This window comes from Enhydra lutris, unplaced genomic scaffold, assembly GCF_002288905.1.
Source record: "Enhydra lutris kenyoni isolate GAN:26980312 unplaced genomic scaffold, ASM228890v2 scaffoldscaffold108, whole genome shotgun sequence".
NCBI classification, from domain to species: domain Eukaryota; kingdom Metazoa; phylum Chordata; class Mammalia; order Carnivora; family Mustelidae; genus Enhydra; species Enhydra lutris.
In genome coordinates this window covers 906,904-919,582 of record NW_019154192.1, presented here as the reverse complement: position 1 = coordinate 919,582, position 12,679 = coordinate 906,904, and the positions used below count along the sequence as shown (strand labels likewise).

At 35.1% G+C, this 12,679-nt stretch overlaps 1 protein-coding gene across 3 annotated transcripts in view; it reads right to left on the bottom strand.

Annotated features, from left to right (window-relative positions):
• LOC111139452 (probable ubiquitin carboxyl-terminal hydrolase FAF-X) overlaps nucleotides 1-12,679 on the bottom strand; it is a 149,302-nt gene that overhangs the window by 113,178 nt on the left and 23,445 nt on the right. For all 3 annotated transcript variants that reach the window (XM_022491711.1, XM_022491710.1, XM_022491712.1), the window contains exons 6-10: nucleotides 10,446-10,561; nucleotides 10,008-10,259; nucleotides 9,794-9,932; nucleotides 6,637-6,789; nucleotides 5,589-5,693 (exon numbers count right to left, since the gene is read on the bottom strand). In XM_022491711.1, coding sequence (XP_022347419.1) covers nucleotides 5,589-5,693; nucleotides 6,637-6,789; nucleotides 9,794-9,932; nucleotides 10,008-10,259; nucleotides 10,446-10,561 — 765 coding nt within the window. The remainder of the gene's footprint in view (nucleotides 1-5,588; nucleotides 5,694-6,636; nucleotides 6,790-9,793; nucleotides 9,933-10,007; nucleotides 10,260-10,445; nucleotides 10,562-12,679) is intronic.

Genomic DNA, 12,679 nt, shown 5'->3' with positions numbered 1-12,679 from the left:
AAGTGAACTAATTTAGGCAAGATAAAAGACTACCTTTCACAAAATGGTACTACAACACTGGTCATACAGAGCAACAAAAACAAAACTAAAAACTTACCCTGTAATCTAAATCCTACATCTAAATAAAGGTAGCTCAATATGGGTCATACATTAACTGCAAAATTATAAAACTTGCTCAAATACAGAACATAGGAGAAATTCTTTGGGATTTACAGATAGGCAACAAGTTCTCAGTCTTGACACCAAAAAAGTGTGACACATACAGGAAATAAAACTAGACTTCATCAAAATTAAGAACTTTGTTGGTCAAAGACCCTATTAAGAGGATGAAAGAATTTAAAGACTGGGAGAAAATATATGCATACCACGTATCTAAGAAACAAGTTAGCATGTTGAATACGTAAAAATTCTGTAGGGACTCCTGGGTGGCTTAGTTAGTTAAACGTCTGCCTTTGGCTCAGGTCATGATCCCAGGGTCCTGGGACCAAGCCCGCATCTGGCTCCTTGCTCAGTGGAGATGCCTGCTTCTCCCTCTACCCCTCCTCTGCTTGTGCTCTGACAAATTTAAAAAACAAACAAAAACAAACAAACGAACTCTGCAAATTCAGTAATTTAAAAAAGAAAGCACTTAGAAAATAGAAAATAGGCAAGAGGCATGAACAGGTACTGTTTTATGGCAAATGAGCACATGAAAGATGTTCAAAATCACTGCCATTAACCAAATATAAAGTGAAACCACAAGGAAACTTTAATGTACATCTATCAGAATAAAAAAAATAATAAATACACCAAACTCTGAGAAGAATGTTAAAAAAACGGATTACTCATAACTGTGGATGGAAATACAAAATATTATAGTCATTCTGGAAAACAGTTTGGTATATTCTTAAGGATTTTTTTTTTTTTTTTTTTAAACTTGACAGAGATCACAAGTAGGCAGAGAGGTAGGCAGAAAGAGAGGAAGGGAAGCAGGCATCTTGATGAGCAGAGCGCCTGATGCGGGGCTCGATCCCAGGACTCTGGGATCATGACCAGATCAGAAGGCAGAGGCTTTAAACCCACTGAGCCACCCAGGAGCCCCTGGCATCTTCTTAAAAGCCAGAAGTATCCTCAACAAAATACAAAGAAATCCAGGAAGAATTATATATAAAAGAATTATACATTGCAAGAAGTGGGATTTATTATAGACATGGAAGACTACTTGAACACAGAAATATCAGCCAATTCAACATAGAACAAAAAAGCCCATATGTCACTAGACGTAGAGAAGGCAAACTGACAAAATCTAACAAACTTTTAAAACTAAAACATTCAAAAAATGAGGAATAGAAGGGAATTTCTTAAATCCAATAAAGGGCAAAAACAAAGACCTGACAATGTATGTCATACTTAATGACAAAACACTTTAAGTTTTGCACTCAACATTGAGAATACCCACTTTCACGATATCCTTCAACACTTTGTTTTATGTTTTAATTAGGGCTATTAATAAACAAGGGTGTAAAAAAAAAACGGATAATGAGATTGGGAAGAAGTAAAAACTATCTCTAGTTGTAAATCATATGATCTTGTACATAGAAATGTAGAAAATCTAAGATCTCCATTAAAATACACCCCTCCCCTCCAAGTAAAAGGTATCCTAGGTTTTCAGGACACAAAATAAATTTTAAAAGCTTAACTGCATTTCTATATATCTTAGATACGTTTTTCTATATATTAGATTAAAATAATACCAAAATGAAAAAAACCCTTCTACTCACAAAAACATAAAAAACAGCATATTGCTTTAGTATAAATTTAACAAAAATGCAATGAATACCAAGGGGTGGGGGAACTGCTGAGGGGCATCTGGGTGGCTCAGTCAGTTAAGGACCTGCCTTCAGCTCAGACCCAGGGTCCTAGGATCAAAACCCGCACTGGGCTCCCTGCTCCAGGGGGAATTTGCTTCTCCCTCTTCCTTTGCCTGCTGCTCTCCTGCTTGTGTGCTCTCTCTCTCTAATAAATAAATAAAATCTTAAAAAAACCAAAACAAAACAGTGCTGAAATTAAACAGTATCTAAATAAATGGAAAGAGAGCTCCAAAAAAACTGAAAGATATTCCAGATTCATGGACTGGAACACTAATATTGATAGGACAGCAGTATCTTTATAAAATGGCTTTGTAAAGAAGTAAACTAAAGATCTGTAAACTACAACAGACTAAACTAAATATAAATATGCAACTACTATGAAACACAGCAAATGCAATCTCAGATAAACTATGTTTACAAAAAAAAGTCTGCACACCAATTTCTATAGCAGCTTTATTTGTAAAAGTTCTAAATGAGAAAAACCTCATTATGTCCATTTATGGTAAGCAGTTAAATAAACCATAAGTGGTTAAAAGTTATATCATGAGTACTGCTCAGGAATACAAGAATATATACATGTAATACAGATATATAAACAAACTGTATGAGCTTGCAGAAAATTATGCTAAGTGAAAAAAATTCCCAAGTGATCCTGACGTTCTCTAAATATTTGTCCTTAGTTACGTCTGCTTATCATATTGCTATATGGCTATATATTATATGATTCCATTTATTTAACAACCTCAAAATGACAAACTGTAGAAACAGACACCAAGCTAGCAGTTGCCCAGGGTTACAGGTAAAGTAGGGATAAGACAGAACTGGTGTGGCCATTAAGAGGATTAATGAAGAATCCACATGGTGATGGAAATAGAACTTAAAGTATGAATATTAATATCTTGATTAATACTGTACTTCTGGAAGATGTTTTCAGAAGAAAACTCTAAAGAACATATGCAATTCTCTGTATTATTAAAGTTCATGTGAACCTTCAAAATAAAAACAAAACTGTGTTCCTTAAGGCCAGTTAATACAACATAGGGGTAGTTTCATGTATTCTTTCCTTTGTCTTCAGTAGTTACTAGAACGTAAGGAACATAAGGAACTGCTAGTTGCCTAAATATCCAGTAACTCGAGAAAAAAATAAATAGCTTGTAATGGAGACATTATAAAATTTAACATGATAAATACAGAAAAATGAAATAAAAATGAGACTTCTGGGAAGACAACTTAAGTGCTTGCTTCTAAAGTGTTTTAGCTCTGCAAAATTCCTTCTGAAATGATGAAAGGAATACAAAAACTACCAATGATTTTGGGAAATGATTATAATCATGGATATTACAGGAACAAAACAGATAAAGGCGACAATCACAGAATCAAAGAGGATTAAAACACAACAATCAATCATACAGTTAGGATCATACTTCATTCCTCATTTCAAGTCCTAATAAAACCATGAGAAATTAATTTGTAGTCAATATGGGCAAGGGCTATTCAGATGTACAAAATACTCAGGAATAAATTTAAAAAAGGAACACAGAGTACCACTGTAGCTACAGCTGGTTAAGTATCTGACTCTTCATGTCACCTCAGGTCATGATCCAGCGATGTGGGACTGAACCTGACACTGAGTGTAGTACTTGCTTAAGATTCTCTCTCTCCTCCTACATCTCTCTCCCCCCTCACATTCTTTTTCTCTCTCAAATTAAAAAAAAAAAATAAATAAATAAATAAAAAAGAAAAAGAGGAATAGGAAAAATAAACAGGTGAAAGATATGAATAACCTCTCACTAGAAAGGAGACAAATAGTTCAAAAACAGGTAAAAAGAGGGGCGCCTGGGTGGCTCAGTGGGTTGAAGCCTCTGCATTCAGCTGAGGTCATGATCCCAGGGTCCTGGGATCAAGCCCCGCACTGGGCTCTCTGCTCACTGGGGAGCCTGCTTCTCCCTCTCTCTCTGCCTGCCTCTCTGCCTACTTGTGATCTCTGTCTGTCAAATAAATAAATAAAATCTTAAAAAAAACCCAAAACAAACAGGTAAAAAAAAAAGTTCAATCTCCTTAATCACTAAGAATATGAAAACCAGTAACACAATAAGAATCTCAAACCATGAGGAATTGTGATAAATTAACAATTTTTTAAAAAAGATTTTATTTATTAACTTTTACCCATTGAGCCACTTAGGCGCCCGATAAATTAACAATTCTGACAAAAAATGTTAAGGACTGGAAATTAGTAGTCTGATATATGAACACTTATAAAGGACTCAAATATTTATAGATATTTGATATTTATCATCTGAGCAATATGATAAGCAAACATAACTAAGGATGAATATTTAGAGAAAGTCAGGATCACCTAGTTACAACCTGCAAAGAACTGTTAAGTGACCTACACTTCACGCTTTAAATGTTTTTCGTGAGGCTTTTTTTTCTTAAGACCTTTCAAGTCAAAATAAATTATATCATAAAACATCTCAAAATATAATGCTTTTAACTGAATAACAGACATTCAGTAAATAATAAGGCAAAAGGGCTATGCATCGATTATAGAATTTTTATTATGATTATAGTTAAAGAATCTTGCCAATATTAGAAACAGAGGAAAAATTGATACCACTCCATCTTTCTATCACAATGACTATTAAATATATGTCACCATTTCAAAAGTTATCTCTTAAACTAACTTTTACAGGGGTGCCTGGGTGGCTCAGTGGGTTAAGCCTCTGCCTTTGGCTCAGGTCAAGATCCAGGATCCTGGGATTGAGCCCCACAGAGGGCTCTCTGGTTGGTGGGGAGCCTGCTTCTCCCTCTCTCTCTGCCTGCCTCTCTGCCTACTTGTGATCTCTGGCAAAATAAATAAATAAATAAAATCTTCAAAATAAAAACAAAACAAAAACCTAACTTTTACATTATCCACAGTAACTTCCCAATATTGATTTCAATGTTTACTGAGATCAGTAGTTGCCTGCTCTACCAAATGACCTACCCAGGCACCCTGCTACAGATTTTTGAACATGTATCCTGATAAACATATGACGAATTTTTTCAGGTACACATTCAGAAATACAACAGGTGTATTACAGAGCATGAGACATACATTTTGACAGATAATGTCAAATGTTTTTCTCATTTATTGTACCAACTAAAGTTACCAAGAGCAATGAAAATTACTTTCAACAAGAAATCCTGTGATCCTAATGCTTATGGTTACTAAAATAATCATTTATGAACAATGGCATATGACTTTGTCTTCCTAATCCACATATTCTCTAACAAACTTTGCCAACTACAGGGACTGAATATAAAAAAGTACGCAAATAGATTAATACAGATAGGATGTCAGAGACTCTGAGTGCTCTTTCTGAATCTCAGTTTTATGTTTTATGTATGTTATGCCAGAGAACCACTGCAGTTTTTATAGTATTCTTTTAGCTCTATATAGCAAGTAACACTCTCCTGCATTTCCAAATGCAAAAGTATGCAAAAATAAAAGTCACCAGAAGAAATTAAACAAACTGAAATAACCTGAGTGAAAAATGCGATTATTCTGTGATGTAAATGGTAACTATAATAAAAACTAACGTTAAATTCTGACTAGAATAAGCTACAATCAATTCTTCATGAAAGATTCTTTGGTGAAATTTGATAGTAAGTATATATTAGGTAAACATAATTAATTAGTAATTAATTAATTCTGTTTAAGAAAAGATGGTACTACTTTACTATTTGAATTACTACCTTAAAGCAATCAAAAAGATGATCAAGTTGCTCAGGAGAAAAATCCCAAGCCAACTTTGCCAGCAGGTCATGTACATTCTTCACAATGGCTTCATGTTTTCCTGCCTGTTGAAAAACAATATGAAATATACCAAAGTAAACAAAAAGAACCAAGCTGTACTTAAGTTTAAATAAAGAAATAAACTAAGTAAGTAGAACTACTTTGTCCACTTCTATTAATAAATATTTCCACCTGTTTCATTTGAGGTTATAGACTAATTGTTAATATTTTAAAATGCTTTAGAGCTCCCACTTGTATAACTTTATACTCAATTTCTTCATATAAATGGTAATGTGCTTTCAGAATTCAAATGAAAATTTATTACAGATATTTCTAAATAAAATGAAGAGAAAATAAGGCAAAATAGTGGATTATCTCAAAACAGAATACTTAAGTACTCAATGATAACTAAATATATATTTAGTTTTTCTTTGAAAAAGGGTGGGCTGGGGGGCTCTGGTTGACTTAGTCGTTAGGTGTCTGCCTTCAGCTTGGGTCATGATCCCAGAGTGCTGGGATCTAACCCTGTATCGGGCTCCCTGCTTGGCAGGAATCCTACTTCTCTTCTCCTATTCCCCCTCCTTGGTTCCCTCTCTTGCTATTGCTCTCTCTGTCAAACAAATAAATAAAATCTTTAAAAGAAAAAAAAAAAAAAAAGGGTGGGCTGGGCAGGACTTTGTAATCCTCCCAATTTATTCATGAAAAAAAAAAATTCTTCTACCATTTGTTTCTTTATATAACTTGCAAGAAAAAAAATCAAATTTAATTATTTTATAAGTAGACATGTAATATATGTAACTATTATATAATTTATGATTTATACCTGCAAAGAGAGTCAAGATCAGGGTGACTTGTTTTTTTATTTAAAAATACTCAACACAATTCTCTGTATATCAAGAGTTAAGCTTTAAAAAAAGTCAAATAGTACAAATTCATAGGCCAATACCTACTAGCTACTACATAATATTTAGTATTTTTTTATAAAATAGCTATAATTAAATTTCTTACCTGTGCTGCCCAGATGTTATCAAGATCCTGTAATGTAAGAGCCTTTTCTTTAATCACAAAACGAAGAATCTTCTCTAGCTTTTCCACATACTGAGGCTGATGAAGACTATCTCGCAAGACTATGGATAAGATACTGTTCTGTTGTATCCATTCCTAAATGTAATAAAAATATTTGTTTAAGTGGAAGCTAAGATTAGGGTGGGCAAAATTACAATTACAAGATAAATAAGCACAGGAATGTAAATGCACAACATGGTACTGATATTCAACACTGCTGTATGATGTACAGACAGTGTATTCTTTTTTTAAAAGATTTTATTTATTTATTTGAGAGAGAGAGTGTGTTCAAGCATACGAGGGATAGAGGAAAAGAAGCAGCAAACTCCCTGCCCAACAGGGAACCTGATCCAGATTCTGGGAATCTGGGATCAGGACTTGAGCTGAAGGCATATGCTTAATTGAATGAGCTACCCAGGAACCCCCAGAGAGTATATTCTAACAGTTTTCACAACAAGGATAAAAATATTTTTCTTAAAAAAAAAAAAAACTATACAGGATGACAGATGTTAAATTTACTGTGGTAATTATCTGACAACACAGGTTTGAACTGCGTTGAGTCCATGTATGCACACTTATTTCCCCTTATGATTTACTCAATAACATTTTTCACGATTACTTTAGTGGAAGAATATACATTATGTAATACATATAAAAAATATTTGCTAACTGACTTTTGCCATAAATAAAGTTTTTAGTGGTTAAGCTTTTGGTGTATCAAGTTGTACAAGGATTTTCAATTATGCAGGGCATTGTAGCAGAGCCCAGGAGGCTTAGATGGCTAAGTGTTTGACTCTGCTCAGGTCACAGTCTCCAGGTCCTGGGATGGAGCTTACTTCACACTCCTGGCTCAGCAGGGAGTCTGCTTCTCCCTCCCCCTCTCCCCCTGCTTATGCTCTCTCTCAAATGAGTAAATAAAGTGCAAAGAAAAAAAAAAAGGTCAACTGTATATGTAAATTAAGTCATTATGCTGTATGCTTAAATTTAAATAGTTATACATGTCAGTTACATCTCAAAAAGCTGAAAAAATACAAGTAAAAAATTAAAATATAGTTCAAATTTCCGAATAACATTACTGGATTAAAACATGTTTACATTTACAAATTGTAACACTCTAGTGTAGTATGTCTATGTATTCCTTTTTTTTTTTTTTTTAAAGATTTTATTTATTTATTTGACAGATGGAAACCACAAGTAGGCAGAGAGGCAGGCAGAGAGAGAGGAGGAAGCAGGCCTCCTGCTGAGCAGAGAGCCCAATGCGGGGCTCGATTCCAGGACACTGGGATTATGACCTGAGCCGAAGGCAGAGGCTTTAACCCACTGAGCCACCCAGGCACCCCTGTTTATATATTCTTTTAATGCAAAACTATTCAATAGTTCACAGAATCCAATTTTGCACACAAAGTGCTCCCAGATGTACTAAACTTAAAAATTACATCCCATAAAAAAATTATATTCCATATAATGTGCTTATTGTTGTAACCACAACATATATAAAGATAATTGTGCTTATTGTTTTTTTAATGAAAAAATATTACAATATAGGACTGTTTTAAGAATTAAGAAAAAAATTAAGAATTTAATTTTTCGGGCGCCTAGGTGGCTCAGTTCTGCAGCATCTGCCTTTGGCTCAGGTTATGATCCTGGAGTCATGGGATTCAGTCCCACATTAGGCTCCCTGCTGAGTGGGAAGCTTGCTTCTCCCTCTCCAACAGCCATTGCTTGTGATTCCTCTCTCACTCTCTCTCTCGGTCAAATAAATAAAAAAATAAAATCTTAAAAAAAATTTTTTTAGTTATTCACATACACAAATGGTCCCATAAAAACGCACCTCAGCATATTCCTCATACTATCTGTGAGAATAATCAGTGTTATATTCCCAGTCGGTCTTACACATTCTTTGGGGGAAAAAAATCAATGGAAATGCCACAGCAATGACATACTGCTTCAAAAGTTTGCCAACACTTTCATTTTCCGTACCTTTCAAGGACTGGTAATAGTTCACAGACAAGGGGACATTTTAAGTAGTTAAATGCGTGCTGTTTCACAAAGTAGGTAAATGCCATACTTGAAACCTGACTCCTAACAGCGAATCAGAACCTGGGGTCAAGGTTACATACCATTTCTCAATAACCAAGAAGCCTCAAACATCTTAGACATTTTGATCATTTTCACTGATTAAAAATAGTTTTTTTTAAACTAGGCTGTATGCCATTGTGAGCCTTGAACTCACACCCTGAGATCGAGAGTCACATGCTCTATTGACTGAGCTAGCCAGGTCCCCAATCATTTTCACTATTAAACTTAGGACTTGTTTAAGATGGAGATCATTCTTCACACATTTATACCCAGTACTGGCATACAATATATACTCAAAATATATTACCAAGCAAATACCTTACAAGGCTACAGGACAGTATTCATTTCAACACTTAAACATATAAATATCTATTTAAACTCTTCCCTTTCAATGCCAAAATGATAAACATAAATGATTCAAAAATTAACTTTTACAGATGCCTGGATGGCTCAGTTGGTTAAGCATCTGCCTTCAGGTCAGATCATGATCCTAGGGTCCTGGGATCAAGTTCCACATCAGGCTCCTTGCTCAGGAGGGAGCCTGATTCTCCCTTGTCTACCACTCCCCTTGCATATGCTCTCTCTCTGACAAATAAATAAATAAAACCTTAAAAAAAATTAAGTTTTAGAAAGCATGACAGAATGTTAAATCAGAGATTTTATTCTTTTAATTGTAAAGTCTCACTTCAGAACTTGAAAGCAAACTGAGTTTCCATAATGCCAATTCATTCACTAACTTCCAGATCTACCCATTTAATCTACTGCATTTCAGCCAACCCAGCAAACTATAATTGCATCATTAATACCTATATTCAACAATGGTAAACTTACCAAAGTAATAGGATAGGTTAATAGGAAGTGATAGGTTAACTTACTAACAAATCATTTTTTATTACCATTATAAAAAGTTTTAGGATTTAATAGTCATGAATCCGTGTCTCAATTTCAGAATAATTTTCTGTCGTTTCTAACACTGACTGGTGCTAATCTTACTCATAAAAGAAAAATCAAAGGGACTTACTGCCATTCGTTCAGCTGTCAGCCACTCTTCCTCCTCAGGATTACCATGCCGATGAGTATAATATGATACACTAGATATTACTTTGTTAATTTCATTCAGTGCATTCATCTTTCCATTAAAAGAAGAAATCTGCAACAATCTACAAGAGAAATTTTGATTAAGCATCATTTTAAAAAGTCAAGCAAATAATTATTTAAAGAGGGAAGTATCTTACCTGAGTATCATTTTCAATCTGAAAATTTCTAAATTTTTTACAGTTTCTTCTTGTCCCGGAATTCTGGAAGCCAAATTCTTCAGAGATTTAATAATCATTGAAAGGGCATCATTTTTTGTTTCATTCTTTGCTTCCTTTTTCAGTTCTTCATCAGTTAAATTTTCTAAGAACTGTGGAACTATTTCTATAACTGGAAGAAAGTATTTTTTCACTGTATGTTGACTGAGAAACTCATAGCATTGTCCAAACGGTCTGAAATAAGGAAAACACAAAATTTCTGCTAACATCTATATTCTTGTAACATGTACTTTTAGTTTTAATACTTAGAAAATGTTATATTACCAATTTAAAATAAAAAAGACTAGAAAACTAACTTTTAATGATTTTCAGTGCAATACAGTAAGTAGAATAAATACTGACTTTAAAAATATAACTTACTTAATAAGGGCTGCAATTATTTGAACACTCAGTGCTGGTCCATTAACAAAACGATCATGCAAAATCTGGAACCCATTCAATGTGCCAAATTTATTGATCAGATCCACTAGCCAACCCTGCAACACAGTCAACGCCAAGAGTTAATTCTTCCCTATAATAATAATTTTCTAAGTTACATCTGAAATATATCTTTGAAAAGTCAGAAATAGGAAGCTCAATAAGATAACTACATTAAATTATCTTTAAAAAGAATAAATAATATTTGTGTTATATAGTCATTCATATATTAATGGAGACTTAAAATTTTTCCTGTTATGATTTGTTCTCTGTATCTCTTCAATCAGAAGCAGCACAGGCTTCAATTACAGAGTAGCTCCTAGGAGCACAGCTATTATTTACTCATGTTCCATATATTTAAACAAAAATTAAGCAAAGATTGTATAGCCAGCTAAAAACATTTTTATATATAAGAATGTAAAAAAAAAAAAAAAAAGGTATGTACATATAAAAATCAATTGTAATAATACAAATGCACAAGAAAGATCATTAAGGGGCACCGGGGTGGCTCAATCAGTTAAGCAGTTGCCTACAGATTGGGTCATGATCTCAGGGTCTTTGGATGGAGTTCCAAATCAGTCTCCCTGCTCAGTGGGGAGCCTGCTTCTTCTTCTACGACTACTCCCTACTGTTTGTGCTCTCTTACGCTCTCCTCAAGGAAATTAAAAAAACAAACAAACAAACAAACAAAGAAACACTCATTAAATCTAAAAAGCTGAGTTTTAGCAGAAAACAAACAAAACCCAAAATAGGAAAGAGGCATTTCTACCCCCAGAGGCAGAAATAAGTTCTACATTTAAAAATAGGCAAGCGGTGCCTGGGTGGCTTAGTGGATTAAAGCCTCTGCCTTCAGCTCAGGTCATGATCCCAGGGTCCTGGGATCGAGCCCCACATCGGGCTCTCTGTTCGGCGGGGAGCCTATTTCCTCCTCTCTCTCTGCCTGCCTCTCTGCCTACTTGTGATCTCTGTCTGTCAAATAAATAAATAAAATCTTTAAAAAAAATAAAAATAAAAATAAAAACAGGCAAAAAAATTATCCAGGGGCGCCTGGGAAATGCAATGTCTAACTCTTGATCTCAGCAGATCTTGATCTTGGGGTTGTGATTTCTAGCCCGTTGTTGGGCTCCATGCTGGGAGTAGAGCCTACTTAAAACAAGAAAACAAAACAAAAAATTATTTAAGACACACGGGAAATGCTAAATAATAGAAAACTGTTTTAAGAATACATCTGTGTACACTAATGCTAAATTTGATACAGGAACCTAAAATAAATTTTATAATCTCCAGTAAATCAATTACTTAATTTCTGAATAAATTCATTATACTACAGAGTGCCTGAGTGGCTCAGTCAGTGACGTGTCTGCCTTTGGCACAGGTCATGATCCCAGAGTGTTGGGATTGAGTCCCGCATCTGACTCCCTGGACAGTGGAGAGTCTGCTTCTCCCTCTCCCTCTGTTGCTTCCCCTGCTTGTGCTCTCAAATACATAAAATATTTAAAAAAAGTAAAAATAAATTCAGTACACTCTATTCCCACCTTTATATTTGGTTTAGAAGGTTAAATTGAGGTGTGGCATCAACTAGTTGTAAGATTAGAAAGCTTCAAAGTCGTATTATTAAGAAAGAACTTTATCTCCAGGATTTCTGGGAATCAGTTCACAATTTATAGCAACCAAACACTGAATCAAAAACAATCACATTCGGAGGAGTCAAGATGGCGGAGAAGTAGCAGGCTGAGACTACTTCAGGTAGCAGAAGATCAGCTAGATAGCTTATCTAAAGATTGCAAACACCTACAAATCCAATGGGAGATTGAAGAGAAGAAGAATAGCAATTCTAGAAACAGAAAATCAACCACTTTCTGAAAGGTAGGACTGGCGGAGAAGTGAATCCAAAGAGACGGGAAGATAGACCGCGGAGGGGGGTGCGCGGGCAGCTCCGGGCAAGCGGCAGAGCAACGGAGCACAAAATCAGGACTTTTAAAAGTCTGTTCCACTGAGGGACATCGCTCCAGAGGCTTAACCGGGGTGAAGCCCACGCGGGGTCAGCGTGGCCTCAGGTCCCGCAGAGTCACAGAAGGATCGGGGGTGTCTAAGTGTCGCAGAGCTTACAGGTATTAGAATGGGAAAGCCGGCTACAAAGACAGAGCCGAGGAGTGAGCTCTAAGCTCGGGGTTACC